The 21,941-nt window shown below is 36.3% G+C and overlaps 3 protein-coding genes and 3 long non-coding RNA genes across 6 annotated transcripts; 2 read left to right on the forward strand and 4 right to left on the reverse strand.

The window, feature by feature from the left end:
- Positions 1-11: 11 nt before the first annotated feature.
- On the reverse strand, positions 12-2,966 carry LOC149690727 (glutamate receptor ionotropic, kainate 2-like). The gene is made up of 8 exons (XM_089870534.1): positions 2,803-2,966; positions 2,517-2,620; positions 2,375-2,462; positions 1,999-2,314; positions 1,716-1,936; positions 1,353-1,648; positions 991-1,284; positions 12-562 (listed from the first exon to the last, which is right to left on the reverse strand). The coding sequence occupies exons 1-8, from the start codon at positions 2,863-2,865 to the stop codon at positions 358-360; spliced, it is 1,587 nt and encodes a 528-aa protein (XP_089726660.1). The 5' UTR covers positions 2,866-2,966; the 3' UTR covers positions 12-357.
- Positions 2,967-4,396: 1,430 nt separating this feature from the next.
- On the reverse strand, positions 4,397-4,788 carry LOC149690728 (uncharacterized). Its single transcript, XR_016383785.1, has 2 exons — positions 4,634-4,788; positions 4,397-4,575 (listed from the first exon to the last, which is right to left on the reverse strand). It is a non-coding gene; the product is annotated as an uncharacterized LOC149690728 (long non-coding RNA).
- Positions 4,789-6,881: 2,093 nt separating this feature from the next.
- LOC149690729 (uncharacterized) lies at positions 6,882-9,278 on the forward strand. The gene is made up of 2 exons (XR_016383786.1): positions 6,882-7,966; positions 8,027-9,278. It is a non-coding gene; the product is annotated as an uncharacterized LOC149690729 (long non-coding RNA).
- On the reverse strand, positions 9,230-11,048 carry LOC149690730 (uncharacterized). Its single transcript, XR_016383787.1, has 2 exons — positions 10,025-11,048; positions 9,230-9,912 (listed from the first exon to the last, which is right to left on the reverse strand). It is a non-coding gene; the product is annotated as an uncharacterized LOC149690730 (long non-coding RNA).
- Positions 11,049-16,478: 5,430 nt separating this feature from the next.
- Positions 16,479-18,260, forward strand: LOC149690731 (growth hormone-inducible transmembrane protein-like). Its single transcript, XM_089870342.1, has 5 exons — positions 16,479-16,559; positions 16,770-17,131; positions 17,194-17,633; positions 17,766-17,937; positions 18,002-18,260. The coding sequence occupies exons 2-5, from the start codon at positions 16,800-16,802 to the stop codon at positions 18,084-18,086; spliced, it is 1,029 nt and encodes a 342-aa protein (XP_089726468.1). The 5' UTR covers positions 16,479-16,559; positions 16,770-16,799; the 3' UTR covers positions 18,087-18,260.
- Positions 18,261-18,672: 412 nt separating this feature from the next.
- Positions 18,673-21,133, reverse strand: LOC149690732 (monocarboxylate transporter 9-like). Its single transcript, XM_089870535.1, has 4 exons — positions 20,669-21,133; positions 20,457-20,600; positions 19,332-20,380; positions 18,673-18,910 (listed from the first exon to the last, which is right to left on the reverse strand). Exons 1-4 carry the CDS (start codon positions 20,886-20,888, stop codon positions 18,695-18,697), a joined length of 1,629 nt encoding a protein of 542 aa, XP_089726661.1. The 5' UTR covers positions 20,889-21,133; the 3' UTR covers positions 18,673-18,694.
- Between the last annotated feature and the right edge of the window lie 808 nt (positions 21,134-21,941).

The raw sequence follows: 21,941 nt of genomic DNA on the forward strand, positions 1-21,941 counted from the left end.
TACGTCACGCAAACACGTGATGGGTGATAATTATTTAACATATATTACATAAGGGGGGTTATAATGATTAGTAGTATTTTGGGTATCGAAATCTGATGATTATTTATGGTATGGGAGGTATGGCCTTAGTAGTATTTTGGGTATCGAAATCTGATGATTATTTATGGTATGGGAGGGATGGCCTTAGTAGTATTTTGGGTATCGAAATCTGATGATTATTTATGGTATGGGAGGGATGGCCTTAGTAGTATTTTGGGTATCGAAATCTGATGATTATTTATGGTATGGGAGGGATGGCCTTAGTAGTATTTTGGGTATCGAAATCTGATGATTATTTATGGTATGGGAGGTATGGCCTTAGTAGTATTTTGGGTATCGAAATCTGATGAATGCCTCGTACTCCTGCGCTGGATCGTATTCAAATGGTTCAGTGCTCGACGCGATTTCCCAAAAATTGTAAGTCTTTGATCTCCGACGGCCGTACGAACTCTCGTGACCTCTAACCCCAAGAACGAGTGGGACAGCTTCATTCAGGTAATCGCGTTGAGCTGTAGATAGATGTCTGTCGGGATAAGGGAATAAATAGTTTTAAATTTCTAAATAATTAATTGTAATAAGTACTAATTAACATTTTCCAGCGCGGGGGTGTTTGTATCGTAGTATCTTTGCGATCTTAGAAAAGGGGGTTTTAACTATTGGGTCGTGTTTTTTTAAGATTGAAACGCGGCGGCCATTTTCACAGTGACAATTGGGTGCATGAGTGTAGACTTACGGTTTGCCAGCTATAAATTGACTTATGCGTCAAAAATCCACGAATCCTGTTTTATGAAAATGTTCAAATAATTCACGGTGTTTATTATAATTTCATAAATATGGCGTCAATTAAGTTTTAAACAATGCAAATAATCCATCCAAAGATGACGTAGCTATAGGACAGGGTAGGATAGGGGGCAAAAATGAATTTATTATAAATACAGTTAAGGTACTTACGTTGGAGGCGCTGGTGAATCCAGAGTACGTCGACGTTGAGAGGAACGATGTCTCTGCAACTGTTGATGACTACGTTGAGCATTGACCTTTGAAAACTTTAGGAAGAATTCGATAATAAGGATGGACATTCCGACTACGTATCCCGCTATCAGTAACCAAACTCCTTGTATCAGGGCGATCAAGTCTAACGCGCTGTAATTAGTATCGGCTTCCTCCGTTAAACATACTGGCATCTTATATTTAATCAAATTAAACATGTGGGGAATGACCCCCGTTTCGTCCAGTAATCTCATTCTGAAAAGGTTATTAAATCGGTGTGTCAGTAACGCAACGTCGGGGGAGAGAGAAATCGGGTTACTGACTTGAGTCTGATTTTCAATTTCAACGAATTGTTCAATTTCTTTTTGCCGGCCAAAGCGATAAAATGCGGGAAGAAGGATTCCTCGGCGAAGTAAAAATTGCCGTCTTTAAGATGAGAGCATTGTTGGGCTAGTTTAAAATCGGAAGACATTCTTCCAGCAATGATGGCCACTCGTTGGTTCATTACTTCCTTGAACATCGGTAAACCGTAGATCTGTTTACCAGACACGATGCTCTCGTTTTCCCCCAGTGTCTCGATATTTCTCCACACTCCTTGAAAGTCCTCGTCGGGTGAATTCTAAATGCGAGAACATTTTGCTAAGCCTGCATTTATTTGGTCAAATTAGGCCTAGGCGAACTCTGACCTCTAAAATACTGGCGACTGATGTTCCTTTAATCAAAACGGGTCGAACTTCTTGTTTTTCAGCCAAATCACTCATTGTATTGATTCGACCGTCATCGTCACCCAAGACCATATTGGAACTTAGAAACCCTTGATACCAGTAGCTAACAATGATGGCGAAAATCCAGAAGAATCCAACTAAGACTTTCTCCGATTCAAAGATGCAGGCCACTTCCGTTATGCCTAATTAGTAAAACCCCTAATTAATTCGTACAAATCTTAATGGGTAGCGTAGTCAAACAAACCTTCTCCGACCATGACACCCAAGAAATGTACGGCGTGTTTGGCCAAAAGGTACAAACTAGCCCGTTGATTTTTGACCACTTTCATTTCGACCACCCTGATGAAATAGAACAACAATATGGCCACTGCGATGGCCAGAAAAACGTACAACCAAACGTCCAAATCCATGGGCGCCGTGAAACTGACTTCGTTGATTATTTCGCCCTTTTTCTGGGCGGCCAGTATGGTGATGTCCTGCGCCATGACGTGGGGCGTGAACCAAACATAACTGTACCGCTGCATGTTTATCATAAATGGCATGGCGGCAATATCCACTTTCTGCGAGACAAAAGATAAGGTCATATTTTACAAATTCATGTTATAGCAATTATTACTGACATCGGCGGCAAGCATTCCCATGGCTCCGGACCAATTTCCGGTTTTCGCGCTGAACCTCCCTTGTTCAGTCACCTTCGAGATGTTGTATCTGCGTGAAACTCGCGTTAATTAATAAAGACAATTACTTCCAAGGTCAACGTACCCGAATCCAATGGATTGCGCTAATCCTTGCAGGATTTCGATGGCTGGTCCGGAGTAGGTTATGTCTTCCGGTGGCTTTTCAAGTATCGTAACGTATGGAAAGAACTGTCAAGAAAAATATGTAAGTCTCTTTCCGGTCACGTTTGGTCTGATTTCACCCGTTTTTATACGCAACCACAAAAAGGGCAAATACTCCCAGTTCTTTCAATATTAAACTCTCCCCTTCTTGGGTTGTACCTGGATTTCGAAGTACTTAACCATATTTACTTAATTAATTCGTGACTTACGCTATTAGCGACCACTTTCAAAGTCATATTCAGCTTCGTCGGTTCCATAACTGCCTTCGCCATCTGAAATTAATTCACCTATATTTTATACTTATTTGATTTAAAACCTTCTAATGTTTAATCGCCGTAATTAACAAATTAGTTATTGATTTCCGAGCACGAGCTCTGCCTTGATTGGATGACTGAATGATGCGTGATTCATAATTCATTAAGAAAAAATTGCAATTAATATATGGCTTCTAGCTGTTTTTCTTTCTTTCTTTCTTTCTCTAGGCGCCTAAATATTTAACTATACATTATGAAAACGTAAGGGGAAACGTGATTATGGCATATCACTGATTTTAACCATACACGTTGAGAGTTAATTAAGATCAAGTGCGCGATTAAATTTAATCACTTAGTTCTAGGGAGAAACAACCCCAAAATTATTTCGCCACAGTACAGCTAGTACCTGGGAAAGTCACTGAATTTGAAACTATAGGGGTCAGAAAAATTTTTTCCTATAGTTGTACTAGAGTGAAGTAACATTTCTGACTTTTCAACAAACTCAAATTGATCAGGGAAAACGTTGAAACGTCTGGGAACTTTGAAAGACGCAACCCTATAGCTTTTATATTACCTTCCAGAAATTTGGCTGTATTTTATCATCAGTCAAATCATTATCTTCCGTTTCATCAGCAATTAAATCGGTTAAATCTCGCGCACTCATCTCTTGTAATAATTGATACCAAATGGTAATTATTATATAATAGGTCGGATTAATCATTTTGATATCAACGCCCGCCCAAGAATTGTTTAGGAACAACAGGGTAACCACCTTTACTTGTGGAATACGACAAAGATATGGGAGCGGCTCTAACCGAAAACAAAGTTATTCACGTAGGTTATCTACGGCAAACAAGAAGCGAACTAAATAAAATGATATCACGCGAATTCATGACAATTCTCAGGGGATTAACGTGTACATTATAGAAAAAGTGGCACTCGTATATCTTTATTTTTGGTTTAACTTTTTTATTACCAAATACCTTCTTTCTAATGCAAATATTAGTCGCATAAATTATCCAATAAACGAATCTAGATGATTAAATTAGTTTTGTATTGATTTTACTGACAACTCGGGTAGTCGTTAAATTAATGCAACTATATAGGGGTATTTATTTACTTTTGCAAATGAAAGACAATGGAATTGATCAAGGTATATTTACTTTTACTTACTTAGGTTGTTGCTGGTAAACATTTAGAATAATAGAAAATAAAATTTTCAACTTACTTTTAATTATAATTATTATCCGAAAGTTTATGTCACAATTGAGGCGAGGTGTATCGCACGTTACCTTCGAGCAACTGTTTCAGAGTGTTATTTAACTTATTGTACAATCGTGGTAAAGCTCTTAAGTTAAATGAAATTGGCGCAGACTGTAATGCGTTTTGTTAATTACCCTAATGTTTCTAGCCCACCTTTTTTCCCCATCGCGTGTTACAAGTAGATCCAATTTTTTATACGGTTATTATTATTATTTATTCATTTTGTTTCACCATAATCCTTCCTGCATAAATTATGAAGCTTCTTAGAAAAAAATATAGCGTCATTGCGATGGAAAAGTATAATTTTATTTAATTAAAATTACAGTGGATTATGTGAACCATGTGTTTATAAACATTTAAATTTCGCGGTTATTCTTTCCAAAGAGAAACGAAGACTGGAGTGGATATTGAAGATGATTATATATTTTCAATCAACTCGAATTGGACATCATTTCGCCTCTAAAACTGTATTTAGAAAGATCGTACAAATTATGACACTTAAGTTACTAGTGTGATATCCTACATTTGCTCGCAGAAATAGATGCAAATCGATTCTTTTCAATCTAATGGAAAAGCGATGCAACAGAGTTTAAAATTAATTCTTCAACACATTGGGCAACATTAACAACGTTTATTCCCGATATAAGTTTAGAAATTACATAGTTCATTTTAAACACTTCATTATTTAATCACTTCATTAATTAATCACATAAAATCGCACGCACAACGTTAAAATAGGTTATCCTTTACCATTTGTTTTGTTTTTGAACGAGCTGTCAAACTTAACCACGTGGTTTAAAGGGCTGGGAGTTTGGACTTGGTGTTTGCGCGAGCGCCGCTGCGCTGTACAAATCGCCGTCAATCTGCCTGATTCTTACGAATTTCGAACCGCAAAAACACCTATAACCAATTTCATAGATAGGAAATCCCTTTTTTTTTCATTCTATAATATTAAATTACAAATATTTACGGGTTTCCTTATCGGTAAACAAGAATTGCAGACGAAGTAACTGACTGCGCGCGAATCGACGCCTTTTCATTGGTTCATTGTATGGCGCGCCAGTTTGACATTCTTATTGGCTAAGGCCATCTTTTCTGCAACTTTTCTTTATTTCGTTAATTTTATAAGCTAAAACCATATTTTGGCATTAAAAATTATTAAAACTATCATTTATTAAAAATAATATATAATTATAAGTTTAAAAATAAGCTTTGTTTCCACTTGAAGTGGTCTCCCCCGTTTCCCCCCATTGGCCTATTTCATCTCGTCGCAAGTGTATTCATTTAGCACCGTGATGCGGCCAGTGCAGGAGCGGAAATAAGAAAATACTTTTTCCACTTTTGTCCAGTGGACCACCTAAAGTTATTGGTCTATAAATAATTGAAATTTGTAATTTTTTTTTTCGAAAAACAAGCGAACAAGTGTCCAATAACTGTAAGAAAGATACTGTCCCGTTGAAAATTCTTATTTCCAGCCCTTGCACTCTTTGCCTGCCTCTTAATTGCCGTCTTCTGCTGTTCGACCTATTGTCAAGGTAAGATGCTCTCTCTTTTTTTTATTATCAATTTAGCCCCTTAAATAATTGATATTAGATTAATTTGAGCCAAGGGATATACAGGGAAGGTGTATTTTTAGGTATTCTTATGATTGGAACTTTAGCCATGACGTATAAGCCAAATGTTTAGGCTTAATATGAAACCCATAATTATACTGTAGTTATGACACTATTTTTTTAGTTCACGTAAAGGGAGGGTTCGGCTTTCTTTTATGTAAACCCCTACGCGGTGGCCGGTGGTTCGGTCGTCTTCTTCCATTGTGTTAACGAGGGTGACGAAAGCGCGGCGATCGTCCTTTTTGTTAGCCGGCTCTTGACGGGGTAAGCATATTAGGGAACTCGCTCTTAATTTTTAAGTTTTAGCCCGTTTAATTATTGAGATTAGCTTAATTTTAGCCAGGGATTAATCACTAAGGCTTAGAACTGTTTTTAGATAAAATTGGGTTAGAATGAAGATTTTTTTAAGAGATAGAAATAATTAATTAACTTAGTATTGTTTTCGTTAATGCCGCTAATTGTTGCGTTAGGCTTAAGTCATAACCTACAACGGGAGATAACAATGTCTTCTTCCCCGATCGCGGCAGCCCTCCGCCATTTTAGGGTAGTAGGGTGGGTCACTTGATGGAAGTGATTTAGTGTTAATTTAATGAGACAATCAGGATTTATTTAATTTTGACTCGGTATAAATATATTTTAGATTAATTATATTTTAAAATATTCTCGGTGCATGCGTGTAATTTATTTTTGGAAATTTATTAAGTCGCGTCCTGGGAAAGTTTTCGGGTTATAAAGCCGAGATTTAATGAAGCTTAATTAATGAACAGTTTTATTTAATTTGAACTTAATTAAATTAATAGTACGGGTATAAAAATAAATCGGGTTTTTTTTATTCAAATTACCTAGCATCTAAGGTAGAATATAGTAGTAATGTAGAAGCCTGTGGGATTCCAATATGTCCGCTCTCGCGGTAGACAATGAAAGTTTTTCTGTTAGGTGGGGAGGAAGGCCGCCATTGCTTCTTTGCCGAAACGGGCCTCATTACGTCACTGTTATTTTTCGCGGGCGTTTTTAAGTTCGCCTAAAGGGGGTTGGGCTTTCTTTTATTTAAACCCCTCCCCCTGTCTTCCTCGTTAGGCTCGTTTTGAGTTTTTAAGCGGCATTTTAGATCGCCAGCTAGTAGGTAAGCATTACAGGGAACTAGCTCTTAATTTTTTAGTTTTGCCGCTCTTTAGAGCTGGAAAACTATTGTTCCGCCCTCTGTTGGCTGGACGGCTGGCTGGATTTGGTGTAACCGCATAATAAGATTCTTCATAAATAAACTTTTTAAATTTCAAATTTCCCGCGAATTTTCGACTCGAAATTCATCCGTAGTTCACCTTACACCTCATAGGTGGCGTAACGTATTTAATTTCAATTGAAATTATTTTTCCCGTCGGTGCCGGGGTTTGAACCTGCCATGTCCTAATCCATACGAGACGTCAGTGAAGACGGCCGAGCGAGCGCGTTACCACGAAGCCACGCTTGCTTAGTACAAAACCCGAGTTAAGTTAGACTGTAGAGTAGAGAGAGGTAGAAGTTTGTGGATCCCCACCCACCCTCCCCTTCCCGACGCGCGGCAACCAGCTGCGGCTGGATTTTGTAAGTGGGAGAGGAGAGAGAGTAGAGAGAATGACTGCCTAGCGCCCGCCAATAATTTTTAGCAATGCGATTTAAATCAATGAAACATACTCATTTAAAGTTAAATAATTATAATTAGCTAATATGATTATTATATTTAAAAAAAATTATATTATTTAAGTAATAAATTTAACGATAGTTGTTGAGAGATTCAATAGAGGGCAACATGAGATGTCATAAATAGACTGCGAAGTTTGCGAACTCCGTCTAGTCTGCCTATTGCAAGGTGGATGATCGATGATTAGTTTAATCAGGTGTTTAAATGTAACTTGATTCCGGCGATACCATTAATGACAAACGCAATCAACATACTCATGGTTTAATTAAAGTTAATTAAATTGAATTGCTCAAAGATAATTATAAAATTAAATCAACAACTCAACTATCTGCTCAACGATAATTTGGCTAGTTTTTGTCAGATTTGCTGTTTATTTAAACGTAATTAAACAATGGTTAAATACTGCAGCGTGTATGGGTGTATAAATAATGAGAGGTGTCCGCTTTCACCAATTTCCGCGCGACGTTAAATTGTCGAAACAATGGGATATAGCTTTAAAAATGGGTAAACCACACACCAAGTCCATGGTTGTCTGCTCCCTTCATTCCGAAATATGAACATTCAGGTATGTTTTAAGCGTATAATATTAATTTAAAACCAATTATAATTAGAGTTATTATTGTAGATAAGTTAAGTTACCCTCCCAGACTTGGACCTTTGGCTGTTCCTTCCAAAAAACTCCCGTTAAGGAAACATGATCAACAACAATAGTTCAAGGCTAATGGGAGATTGGAAAGACTGAAAAAAAAAGGAATCAGCTCTCACAATCTCCAACTTTGCATGCAAGTGAAACAGCTGAAATAAATGGACCAGCAGACGCAGAAATTCTAGCTGAAAGATTGGGGATTGATGCTGTTCAACAAACTACCGAGGAAACTACGACCGACAAATGCACCACTCCAAACCCCAATGATAAATCAGGGTTGCCACGGGTCAGGGAATTTGAAAATGGGCCAAAAAGGTCAGGGAAAAGTCAGGGAATTTGAAAAATTTCAGCAAAGTCAGGGAAAAGTCAGGGAATTTTATTTTAGTAGGTAAAATTTCTGGGGATAAGTCTTTATTGAAAGAGTAATGAAAGTTTCTTCTCATCCTCTCTTAACACAGAGTGAACTCTAGAGCAATCCTAAAAAATGTCTAGAATTGTTTTTGTAAAGTTAATGCTCTCTAAAGAAATCTCTCAGACTGTTATTTATATCCTAGATAAAATTTTTCTTAATCATTTAGGTGAAAATGGTTCTTAATCTTTTTGGTGTGAAAAATACATTGGAAAACTTAAATGTAGAGACTTTATTTAATTATAAGCACCACTTAAAACGTGCTGTAAACATTTACACTTTCGGCCGAAAAGGTCAGGGAAAATCTCAGAAAAAGGTCAGGGAAAACCTGGAAAAGTCAGGGAATTTGGTTTTGAATATTCCGTGGCAACCCTGTAAATGCATTATGGTCAACACCTTGGAAAATCATACATGTTATGTTAATGCTTCTAATGGAATATTGAATGCCCCCTCTATAATTTCATTAACAGGATTAAAGAGTACTGGTCTATTTGATGCAATCATTAAAAATATTAACAGTAAATTCATACCCCTTTTTCATGGACAAATAAGGTAGAGAGGGCCAAGAATGGGGGAAACTACGAGTCTCGAGATAGGGTATTTTTGACACTCATGAAACTAAAACTTGGCATTTCATTCACCGCTCTATCAGCTTTGTTTGGAATAAGTAAAGTTCAGACCTCAAATCATTTTAAATTAACTCTTACGCAGTTCCCAAGCTTGCTAAAACCCGTGAAAAAAAATGCAAATGAATAATGCACCCAAGACTCGTGAAATTTTGTAAAACAATTTTATTTAATAAATTTGTAAGATTCTATCACATTTTAAGGAACTTAAAAATATCACTTCAGCCTTATTTGCTCCATTATTTTTCCATTTCAAATAATTTGGAATGTAGTAATTAAAATAAGCAAAAAAACCTTTTGAAATAAGTAATTTGTAATCTTGGTTAATTGATTGTTAATAAATTTTTGGTCTTTAGGCACATATAACAAAACAATCATCTTCCAGTTTGAATAAATTACATAATGACAACTTTGAAGTCCTAAAAGGGCCAAACTAAGTTGCACTTGCCCATAATACATTTGTTTGGGTTTCAAAGAAAATGTTCTGTCCTTCTTGATTACGTAAGGAGTTTTCTTGAGGACTGTTTCTAAGTTTCCTTTTTCACCAATGACTGGACACTTCATTTCGACCAAATTATCGTTGACTAGACCGTCAGGGGAACACCCCAAGAATCGATAAGAAGGGTTGACTTCAAACCAATCTTCGTTACTTTTAAATTAGACTCTTTTTTAAAGCAACAAGAGTTTTTTTCGTTTATAATTCCATACTGTGTGAATTCATTTCCCTTAAAGTTTGACTGAAGAGCTTTTCGAATTTTTTCAGTAGGATCTTTTGGAAAATATGTGTAATACTCGTAGCAATTTTCACAAGAGAGAGAGAGCAACAGGTACTAAACAAAACAAAACAGTATGACCAATTTTATACTCGTGTTATGACCAAGGCTTAAGAGTTTACATAACTAATCTGGTTAATATTAGGGTGATTAGGTTTTCAACACTTACCATTTTTGAAAATATTCTCTTCTGAAAATTGTGGTTCATTCATTGCAAAAAATTTCGAGTACTAATTTTCATTAGGCACTTAATTATAAGTTTAAACGTCACATACACTGCCGTTGATGCTACAGGTCTCAGGCCTGCCATTTTTGTTTCACCTAGATCAAGCTTCGCGTTTTCTCCGGACGATGGCACTAGTGAAACTTTTCGTTCTAGGCGCGGAATCTGAGAAAAATTTCCTCACTAAGTTTTTACTTTCGCGAGTTTTAGAGGTTCGGAAAAGTATTGGTCCGACCCTGCCTGGCAGGCTGGGCGTACCTTCTACCACATTTTTATTTATAAATTATTTCCTTACTAAGTTTTTAGTTTCGCGCGTTTTAGAGGTTCGGAAAAGTATTGGTCCGACCCTGGCTGGCAGGCTGGGCGTCCCGTCAACCCCATTTTTAGTTCTAAAATTGTTTTATACTAAATTAAAATATATAAAATTGTTTTTAAATTAACTTTTTTGGCACAAATATTATGAGATTTTTGTAAGTTTTTTCGGTTCCAGCTTCTCTGATTAATTAACGCTTAGTACATCATAAACAAAAAGGATCTTTATCTCCACCATCCGTTTCCGTGTCCCGTCTAGCGTTGTTCTTTAGGGCTTATGCAAATTACTTCATTTCTATTGCTTCAAGTTTCAAGAGAACATGACTCGGGGCTAATTCTAAGCGCTTGTTGCATATTGCATATTGCATAAGCGTGCAATCAATGAATAATTTTAGTACCCAAACGCATCAATTATCCCACAAATATTAGGTTTGCAACAAAAATATCAAGAAAATTGTTCCATTTCATAGGACAGAAGTTGGTTATTTACTTGTTTCATAATCTATAACCCAAAATCAAGCTAGATTATTTTTGTTCATAATTGGAATGATATTTGATAATTAAAAGAAAAAATAACCGTAAAGTATATAGGCCGGGGTCACCTTACAATAAATTTAGCTAGCCAAGGCAAAACGTTAATATGGCCGGGGCCATCTTGTTTTAGTTTTAGCCCGTTTAATTATTGAGATTAGTTTAATTTTAGCCGGGGGTTAAACACTAAGGCATCTTAGAAGGGTTTTTAGATAAAATTGGGTTAGAATGAAGCTTTTTTGAAAGGATAGATTTAAGTAATTAGCTTAGCATTATTTTCGATAGGCTTAAGTCATAGCCTTGAATGGGAGACAACCATGGCTTCTTTTCCGATCCCGGCAGGACCGACGCCATTTTAGCGTAGTAGTTAGGCCTCGTTACGTCATTCTCATTGTTAATTTTCCCGCGTCTAAGGCTTAAGTCTTCCACCATGGAGCAATAATAAATGAACTTTCGTTTTCACTCCCATAAAACTACTCCATGGCAATAGCAAACGGCATTAATGAAGATTTAATCAAGGATTATTTAATTATAACTTAGTTAAATTAATCGTACGCGAATAAAATTAAACTTAATTTTTTATTTTATTGTTTTTTATTATTATTTATTCATTTTTCTTTTATTTATTTTTTTGTTTTATTTATTTATTTTTGTTTTTCATTATTTTATTATTTTGTATATTATTTTATTTTGTTTGTTTATTTATTTTTTATTTTATTGTTTGTTTATTGTTTATTTTTTATTTTATTGTTGGTTTGTTTATTTAATTTTTATTATTTTATTTTATTGTTTTATTTTATTTTTGTTTATTTAATTTTTTTTATTTTATTTTATTGTTTATTTAATTTTTATTTGTTTATTTATTATTTATTACTTTATTTTTCGAAATAAATAGAATTTATTGTTTGTCCCTAATTACTTCGGCCAACCAGTGAGACATACCTCACGCAATTGGCTTCTTTTCTGCCGGTGCTTAATGAAGTTTATTTAATCGAGGTTTATTTAATTTAAAGCTAATTAAATTTATCGTACGCGAATAAAATAAAATCAAAAATTTTATTTCTTAGAAGAATTTTAATAATTTTAATTAAATTTAAAAGGTGATTGGTCCCACCCCTTGGCGAACGATACTAATTAGTCACTTATATCATTGATGGATGCGAAAAAAATGGATTCTGGATTCCGGACACGCCTATGGACCAGGGCGTCCAATAAGGTAATGCGTATTTTGTCCTCATTAATTTTTTCAAGGACGAGTTCAACCATTATGTCGAGTCTATTTAAATAGCGCGGCTCCCGTACATCCCCTACAAGGTAACATTCCCTTTGAATTCCGGGTTGAGCTTGGCAGTGGCTATTCTGTTGGGCCAGATTTATAAGTGCACGTATAAATCTAGCCCTGAGAATGCCTCTTAATTACTTTTCGCCAAGCCTAAACTGGAGTTCTTGGGGCAAAGTCATCTTGTAGGGGACCATCTGGATCCGCTCTATGGTTATGGTTAAATTAATTTAAGTACAAGGTGTAGTAGTTAGTAATTAGTGTTTGCCCAAGAGGGTTTTTTGCAAGGTACTTAATTGAATATTTAGGTTTTATTCAAATTTAAACCATTTATTGAAATGGCAACGGTTATTATCTAAATTACGCGAAATAAAACCAAAAAAAAAAAAAAACTCGCAACAACGTCATCAATAATACCTGGAGTGCTGAGACTAATCCACCTTCATGACGCGTTGAAGACTTTTACCATCTCCTTTGAACTCTTGATTAATTCAACTTTTTTTTCGCAGGACCTTTTAAACTGATGTTGCACCTGAAACTATGGACACCTTGGATTGGACATCGTCTTAACAGTCGGGTACCGTGAGTCTTTGACCAAATAAGTTCCTTGCTTGCACTTTCGTTAGGCCATGAGAATAGGGTTTTTTTTAAACATATCTGACTTCAAAGGAACTACCTAGGCTTAGTTTATTTATAACAGCTAGGCCTAGGTCCTGCGAATTCAGATTGGTTTATTTGTCAGGAGTGTATATTTATTTAGTTAGTGCCTGCGGGGCCTAGGTCTTCCGGGTGCATGCATGAGCACCTGACGTGACTGGGGTCGCCAAGGGTTAATCTAGTCAGATTAGGAGTGTGGTCACGTGTTAGTTAAGTTTGAATTTTAGGTTGAGCTATTTTGTGTTTTTTTAAAACCCTAGTTGCGTATACTTCCGGATTTCAAAGTCCAGGACAGGGGGTTTTTAGCTTAGTACGCCGTCCCATTTAGTTAGGTCCTGGGTGGAGAAATTTGGTCGTTTACAAAGCGAAAGGTTTATAGGTTATTTAGTGTTAGACCCGTTGACCTTGAGCCTTCAATGCTAAGAACTAATTGTTCTGCGGAGGTTTGGGGTCAGAGGTTAATTAGGTTATGTTAAGGATAGAATTTAGGATGTTTTTTACAGCACGTCGTTTGTCTTTGAGACACAATATAAGTTACGCTTGAAATATTCATTCTACACGTCGATATATTTAAATAAAATAAGATGTTAAGTTTGTCAACTCTTCAAAAACAAAGAAAAAAAAATAATATACATTCTTCAAGTTGTTTTTGTTGTTGTGTCAATTTCTTTGGGAAAATGCGGCGGGAGGGGAAGTAGAGTAATTCGGTTCGGTTCGGTTCGGTTCGGTTAGTAAACGCGTTATCGAGAAAGTAGTCGGGTCTCGATCGTAGTTATGCATAGTTTACAGGCATGGAGGATTTATACCATTCGCGCAAGGAGACCGAGTGACTTAGTGTGTAAAATCGTCTGATATTTTACACTCTTAAGTTGCCTTGGTCTTCTTGTGCAAATGGTATGAATCCTCCTTGCGTGTAAACTATGTATAGTTACTCTCAAGTCATCATCGAGAACTTCCGGTGAATCGTTCTTCTTTATCGATTCATCTTCTATCTTCTCCAATTTACCTTTTCCCATTCTTCACTCTCTCTCTCTTGATTTGGACGAATCATTCTTTATGATTTGAAAGAATCTTGCCTACATATTTTTTTATCTTAGCCAGGACCTACTACTTACCATGGTTTCGTGCTGTCCCTGACTGCGTTAATCGCGAACTGTTTTTTAAGTTCCAATTACCAGACTTGTACACTCGAACCATTATTTAAGTTTATTTTAAAGTGTTTAATATTGTACTAATCTTTCCCCCCAAAAAGCTCATCAGAGACCTTCAGTCCTCCTAATGCGAGGCAAATAGAACATTTCAATCCTTTTGATCTCCTATTGGTTGAATTTAATAACCATGGGAAATCTGAATAAGGGTTTAAATGGTCTACTTTATGTTTATTGTGTTGTGTTGTGTCCACTCAGTAATAAATTGTCCGTGTACGTAATTAATCTTCGCGTGGTACTGGTACAATTATTATTATTGGGTGGGCCCCCATTCCGCGGGGCTTCCACTAACGTTGGTCGACTTCCGGTTTGGGGTCATTTCCTTGACTATCTTTTTTACTAACATGGGACAACGGGACCCACTGCACACTTCCCATCACCGTGGGAGTTGGGTCCCAAGTAGGTGCCCACATACGATCCCTTTACTAATGCCTTTTAGTTTTAAGTATTTTGATAAAACAAGAGTAAAGACATTGTTTATATCTGTTTAAACATTGTTTTTTGCTCTTTGCGTCTATTTGTCCTATATGTTTGTTATTTGTTGTGACTTTTTGGGGGGGAGGGGAATTTGTGACTGACGCGTGACGCGTTTGCCGTAAATAATCGCGATTTTGATGTGAATAAATCGATATTACTTTTACTATGATTGATATTAATTATCTTTACTATTATTAATAATATAAAAAATGAATTTTTATCGAAAAATGTGTATTTATTTACTATTTTTTATTGCGTAAATATAATTTGTTTATATTTTTTCTCCACAGGTGTCGCATTATTATTATTATTGTTTTATTATGTATAATTTATTAATATTTTTACTCCACAGGTATCGCGTTATAATAATAATTATTAGTGTTATTTTTATTGTTGTTATTAATTTTGTTGTATTTATGATATTATTATTACTGCATTTCTAATGTTTAATTTATCTTTTTTCCCCCTACAGGTGTCGCGCACTAACCCTTTTCTCTCCCCCACAGGTGACTCTCAAGTCGTGGGTCTGCCTTCCCGTGGCGAGAGTTGTTACGGTTGTAGATTACATTTTTAATTGCCTCCCTTGCTAGTTTGGATTGTTTGCGAGGCCAAGTTTGTCTAGAACTTTCGCTTTAATTCGTTTTGAGAAAGTAGCTACACAATTATTCCTAGTAGGTGTATGTATTATTTCGAAAAAATGTACTCTACAACTAACCAAATGGCCCACGCACCTTTTATTGTTAGAAATAGTGTTCTATTAATAGTTTGCAGGCATATTTAGTTCAAGTTTTAAAGTTAAACGAGTTTAATTTAACAAAAATCCGCCTAAATACGTTTTGAGAAAGTAGCTACACAATTATTCCTAGATGGTGTATGTATTCTTTCGAAAAATGTACCCTACAACTCACTAAATGCCCCACACACCCTTAATTTTTAAGATTCGTGTTCTATTAATAGTTTTCAGGCATATCTAGTTCAAGTTTTAAAGTTAAACGAGTTTAATTTAACAAAAATCCGCCTAAATACGTTTTGAGAAAGTAGCTACGTAATTATTCCTAGTAGCTGTATGTAATCTTTCGAAAAATGTACTCTAAAACTAACCAAATGGCCCACGCACCTTTTATTGTTAGAATTCGTGTTCTATTAATAGTTTGCAGGCATATTTAGTTCAAGGTTTGAAATTAAACGTGTTTAATTTAAGAAAATCCGCCTAAATACGTTTTGAGAAAGTAGCTACACAATTATTCCTAGTATGTGTATGAATTCTTTCGAAAAATGTACCCTACAACTCACTAAATGACCCACGCACCTTTTATTGTTAGAATTCGTGTTCTATTAATAGTTTGCAGGCATATCTAGTTCAAGGTTTGAAGTTAAGCGAGTTAATTTTAACAAAATCCGCCTAAATACGTTTTGAGGAAGTAGCTACACAAGGATTCCTAGTAGGTGTATGTATACTTTCGAAAAATGTACTCTACAGCTAACTAAATGACCTAAGCACCCTTGATTGTTAAGATTCGTGATCTATTAATAGTTTTCAGGCATATCTAGTTCAAGTTTTGAAGTTAAGCGAGTTAATTTTAACAAAATCCGCCTAAATACGTTTCGAGAAAGTAGCTACACAAGGATTCCTAGTAGCTATATGTATACTTTCGAAAAATGTACCCTACAACTAACCAAATGACCTAAGCACCCTTAATTGTTAAGATTCGTGATCTATTAATAGTTTTCAGGCATAGTTAGTTCAAAGTTTAAAAGTTAAGGCAGTTTATTTAGTTTAAAACAACCTAGCTTGATTTTAGTTTGTTGCTGTTCGAGTCCAGCGGAAGATTGCATTCCTCGAATGTTCTATCCCCCCCCGTCATTTTTATACAAACGGGCGGCGCGCCGTTCTGGGAAATCTCCACCAATCAGCTGGCAACAGTACTGTATTGCATAATTGCAGAAAGTTCTCGAAAGTTGTAGCTGCGAACGATTTTTGACTTTCTAAAATTCATTACATTACTTTTAAGAACAGGTAATTATGTTTATATTCTCATTATTAACTTTAAAATACTTTATTAAACCCAAATTTGATCCGGTTTTATCCTAATAAACTATTTATCTACGTCTTCAGTTAGAAATTTTATAAAATCTTCTTAAGCCTTGGCTGCAATAAAGATTGCTAGATTCAGTAGATTGTCTAATTCTTTTGGGCTTATGCAATATTTGGTATTTATTTCGGCAGAATCAATCTCTTTATCAGAAATAATAAAAGATGTTGGTGTTAAAACTCTGCACGAATCCCGCGTTCGGGATGTTTGCTAAGAGTCAATTAAGTTCCACAGTTGGCCGAGTTACTTTCCAAAAATCAAGCAAAACTAGTCCGTGGGTTGCTAGATTCCAATGTATCTCCAATGACAGTAGAAGCACCCTTAGTAGAACGGCCAGAAGAAGGACATTAAAGGAAATGGCCATGGCACCAGCTCAAGGTACTGCTTTAAATATGGGAAAAGCTGCTTTAGCCGGTGCCTCTGCACTTGGGATCGGAGCTTTGTGTTTCTATGGCTTGGGACTGTCCAACAAACAAGGAATCCTTGAGCAATCAATGCAAGTTTAATTGTAATTATTTTTTAATTAGTACCAAGCTAACTTAATTACCGGGTTATTAGGTTATGGCCAGAGTATGTTAAAAGCAGGATCCAATCAACATACATGTATTTTGGTGGGAGTATTATAATTACCTCTGCATCAGCCGCGGCAGTTTTACGTTCCCCAGCCATGTTAAACTTGATGATGAGAAACTCTTGGTTGGCAATTGGTGCCACCTTTGCCGCCATGTTGGGAACCGGGATCTTAGCTCGTTCTATTCCGTATTCTGAAGGATTTGGAACAAAACAGATGGCTTGGATGTTGCATAGTGGTGTTATGGGTGCCGTTGTGGCCCCCTTGTGCCTTTTGGGGGGTCCTATCATCATGAAGGCCGCCCTCTACACCGCAGGAGTTGTTTCTGGTCTTTCAGCAGTTGCTGTTTGCGCCCCTAGCGATAAATTTCTCAATATGGGTGGACCACTTGCCATAGGACTCGGAGTTGTTTTTGCCTCATCTTTGGGTAAGTTCTGATGGTTTTATTGTCCAAGGGGTGGTCATTTTGGGTCCTTAAACAATCTAAGAAGGGTTTTATTTACAATCAAGTGGATATTTTTAATTAGTTGGACTATTTTTGTCCAAAATATTCGTTTAGGCTCAATGTTCCTACCAGCTACGACTGTACTAGGCTCTGGTCTATATTCTATTGCCATGTACGGTGGTCTTGTACTGTTCAGTGGATTTTTACTCTATGATACTCAAAGAATTGTCAGGGTGGCTGAAACACATCCCGTTTATGCTGTGAAACCATTTGATCCAGTTAATGCGTAAGTTTAAAATGATAAATGTAGATTTAGTTCAAAATTAAAGCAATTTAAATAATTTTTTTAGGTCTATTTCCATTTATATGGATACCATGAACATTTTTATTCGGATTGTACAATTATTAGCCATGGGGGGTGGTAGAAAGAAGTGAATGTTGAACTTCTTAATTTTGTTTAATGCCTAAAATTAGTTTGAACTTAATTACTCTGTAAAACCTTAGCAGTCTGTAATATTTCTGTATAAAGTTATATTTCATAAATTATTTGTTTGTTTTTTGGCATAATCTTTAATAAGAAATAAAGATAATGAACACTTGTCTACCCAATTTATTTAAAATAATTTCTTAATAGCACCCCCAATATGGCGTCAGTGGGTCTTGTTTTTTTTACTTCAATTTTGGTGGTATAACACCCCCAATATGGCGTCAGTGGGTCTTGTTTTTTTTACTTCAATTTTGGTGGTATAACACCCCCAATATGGCGTCAGTGGGTCTTGTTTTTTTACTTCAATTTTGGTGGTATAACACCCCCAATATGGCGTCAGTGGGTCTTGTTTTTTTAGTTCAATTTTGGTGGTAAAACTAACCCCAAGTTTAATATTTTTTAAATATATATATTTTGGGAGATTTAAATATAAAGGGTGTAGATAATTTTTTTTAGTTAAATTATGGCCGCCATTTTGGTGGTAAAACTACCCCAAAGTTACATAAATAATTTATATATTTATTTGTTGGGGATTTAATTAAAAGAATTAACAAATCTAAGGAGTAACTTTAATCAATTTGGAATTAGATTTTTCTTTCCTTATTTTAATAACTTCTTTGATTGTCCTGTTATAATGTAAATAAGATTCAATTTTCCAAAGAGCTCCCGCGCTTATTGATAAGGCCCCCAACATCCATAGTAGATAACTGTAGGAACCAATATCGTCTCTGAAAATACCTAAAATAGATAAAGAATTATTAATAATGAAACTCTATACAGGGTAGAACCGAACCATAAGTTTATAAGATATGCCTATAAGTTTGTCACTTGTTACAAACTGGAGCTTGATGATGTGACGTAGGTCGTAGTTTCGAGGTAAAGCGACGTCTGGTGAGGCGCTGTGAAGGCTTGGTATAGACTAAATAGGATTAGTCCTGCAAAATTAACCACTGAGTGTAGGACTTCAATTCTCGCTTGTCCTGCTCCCACGAGCTGTAAGTCTCTAGCATTACAAACTGTATAGTTAGGTAGTGTCACACTTATGGAACATATCTTATAAACTTATGGTTACCTCTTTCTTCAACACCCAATATTAAAATGTCGAAGAATACAGAATTTTGGGTGGTCCTAAAGATAGGCTTAATATTATCAAACGAAACCTTACCCGTGATAGTTGGTCTGAGAAGAAATACAAATCCAGTGAAGAAATGCTTCATGGCTATTGCTAAACCAAGCTCCTCGGGTTTCATAATTTGCATATAAAACACGTTTATCAAAATAAAGGCGTTACCCAATGCGAATCCGAATAGACCGCACAAGGTGAATAAAAAGTATTTATCGTTTGTCAAGGTCATGATGCATAACAATGACCCCGCGAAGATTTGGGCCGTCACTAACAAATGTTTTCGACTGACGTACCCCTTGTCCGAAACCCATCCGAAACATAATCTACCAATTAGTTCCGGAACCGCGACAACCGACGCTAAGGCCACGGCTTCGTGTCGTTCCAGACCTTTATCTAACCCTAAATCAACCGTGATCATACTGAAGGTCAAGATCAGAAAGTGACAAGACACGTTTGAAAAGGTGATTATCCCGAACATGGGGTTTGTCAAAACTTTCTTCAATAAGATCGCGACTTCCCGTAACTTTTCTTTCACAGTTTTCTCCTGTAATTGTACCGTGGTGCTTTGATAAACTTGATCGTCATGTAATTGGTTGCCATTTTGTTCAAGTGTCGGTTCTGCATGGTCTTGAACGCGTAAAGGCGTTACTTGTTCCTGTTTTTCTGACTGATAACTGACCTCTTTGTTGGTGGTCAATTGACCATTTTCTTCGCGGTGTTCATTTTCATATGAGGATGTTAATGGATCATTTTCCGTATCACTATGTAATTGGTCATCTTTGTCCAGTCGATTTGTTCGAAATTCGACTATTACTTCGTTGTTTTCTAAAGTCGGTTTAGTCACGGTGGTGGTAGTGGCCACTCGTGAAAGGGTTTTACTGGGTTTGGCTTTGAGAAAACACGCGAAGACCAGTACTTGTAACGGTAAGGCCGCGCTGAGGAGGAATGTCCCTCTTAGATCGTACGTTTCCAAAAAGTACTCGGCTAAGGGTGGTACAAAGAAAGAACCCAGCGTACCACCTGCTAAGAAGATTCCCGTCGCGCTGGTTTTGTGCCGTACAAAGTACTGGTTGATAATTAGTGGCATTGAAACGATCGTGAAACCGATGCCCAAACCTTAATTAATTAATTTAGATTCTCATGATGTTTGTGACTTATTCGGACTTGTTTATTTACTTATGGTTAGACTTACCAAAGACGACACCGTACGAAACAGTAATCCAAATAATGTCATTAGCGAAATAGGACAAAAATAGACCTAAAGTAGACAAACCCACGCCGCTAAATATCACTTGTCTAATCGTTAGGAAATGGAACATAAATCCACTTATTAACCCTGTAACCGGAAACTCGTAATTAAAAACGGGCTAATTATATAATTAGCATTCATCCTAATAATTATACCAGAAAAACAATTAACAGCCCCGCAACAACTAAAAGGCCACGATGCCACTTCCCGACTGACGCCGTAAGATTCAATAACTCCGACGTAATAAACGCCGGACGCTCTGTTAAGTCCGAATGTCCCGAAAGTGACCAGACAACAGCATACCGCGATGACCCAACTCCAACCATGGTCAGTTCTGTCATCCAGTAAAATTCTCGGACTCCATGTCCGTGGCATAATGAGGCAGGCGCGTTATATAAACTATCCTGTATAGTTAATAAAGTTAAAGAGTTGTTTTATGGTACTAGATGTAAGCTAGATGTTTTCAAAAATAGTAAAAATGATGGTTGTAGATGTACGCTTGGCTGTTTACGAAACCATAACCAGTTGGTATTTAACTAGGTACTCGTAATGCAGGTGTAATTATGTAAAACATGTACTAGTTTCAACGAACCGATGGAAAAGTTGTATTAAAATTAGCTGCGTGTATTCTGGGACCATAAGTTTATAAGATATGTTCCATAAGTATGACACTACCTATGCTTCGTAGAACGACAAGCGAGAATTGAAGTCCTACACTCGGTGGTTAATTTTGCAGTCCATCTTCCTATTTAGTCTGTACTACGCCTTTGACAGGCGTCGCTTTAAATCGGATCTATGACCTACCTCACTCACTTCGTGACAAGATCTCAGTAACCAGTGACAAACTTATGGAACATATCTTATGAACTTACGCTGGTATACAGAAATACATGCTTAAGGTTCTTACTAATGTATTAGAACTTAAAATTATCTTACCTTTTACAAAGTCATCGTGTTCAAACGCGTGTTAGCATCAATTGAAATTGGGTCCTTAATTCTGTACGTACAAGTTTCTTGATTACCAAATAAGAAGTGAAGTAAGAAATTGATGTAATTTCTTCCGACCGAACCGGTTTGGGTTTCTTCAGATAAAAATGATAACTACTTAAAATAACTTTCCTCGTCGCCGGTTGTATGATAATGTTGAGTCAAGGGTAGGGAATGCGCGCGTTGTTGATCTAGAAGCGTGTGTAGATGAAGTTAATTATATACATACGTTGGTTGCTTCAACGCCGCCGTTCTCGCGTCATATCTCGCCTCACGCACACACTTTTATATGCATCACGCCTGTATGACAAGTACATTGTTAATATAAAACCAGCAAATTTTTATCTCTCTATATACGTTTTATTTATATTAGCCTTAAGACAAAATTATCTTTTATATGAACTAATTTTCTCAAGTTTTCCAGGTCAAACTCTTGACGTA

Source organism: Phalangium opilio, unplaced genomic scaffold (assembly GCF_054372755.1).
Source record: "Phalangium opilio isolate 3A_F unplaced genomic scaffold, DU_Popi_V2 ptg000031l_1, whole genome shotgun sequence".
NCBI classification, from domain to species: Eukaryota; Metazoa; Arthropoda; class Arachnida; order Opiliones; family Phalangiidae; genus Phalangium; species Phalangium opilio.

Excerpts from the sequence above, each read along its gene's own strand:
- LOC149690732 (XM_089870535.1), bottom strand. The coding sequence starts at position 20,888 with ATGCCACGGACATGGAGTCCGAGAATTTTACTGGATGACAGAACTGAC. Across the intron at positions 20,601-20,668 it reads GGCTGTTAATTGTTTTTCTG|GGTTAATAAGTGGATTTATG; the intron begins GTATAATTATTA and ends TTCCGGTTACAG. Across the intron at positions 18,911-19,331 it reads AGCATTTCTTCACTGGATTT|AGTTTCATTATTAATAATTC; the intron begins GTATTTCTTCTC and ends TACCCTGTATAG.
- LOC149690727 (XM_089870534.1), bottom strand. The coding sequence starts at position 2,865 with ATGGCGAAGGCAGTTATGGAACCGACGAAGCTGAATATGACTTTGAAA. Across the intron at positions 2,463-2,516 it reads GCGCAATCCATTGGATTCGG|ATACAACATCTCGAAGGTGA; the intron begins GTACGTTGACCT and ends AGTTTCACGCAG. Across the intron at positions 1,937-1,998 it reads GGGTGTCATGGTCGGAGAAG|GCATAACGGAAGTGGCCTGC; the intron begins GTTTGTTTGACT and ends TTTACTAATTAG.
- LOC149690731 (XM_089870342.1), top strand. The coding sequence starts at position 16,800 with ATGTTGGTGTTAAAACTCTGCACGAATCCCGCGTTCGGGATGTTTGCT. Across the intron at positions 17,132-17,193 it reads GGAATCCTTGAGCAATCAAT|GTTATGGCCAGAGTATGTTA; the intron begins GCAAGTTTAATT and ends CCGGGTTATTAG. Across the intron at positions 17,938-18,001 it reads CCATTTGATCCAGTTAATGC|GTCTATTTCCATTTATATGG; the intron begins GTAAGTTTAAAA and ends TAATTTTTTTAG.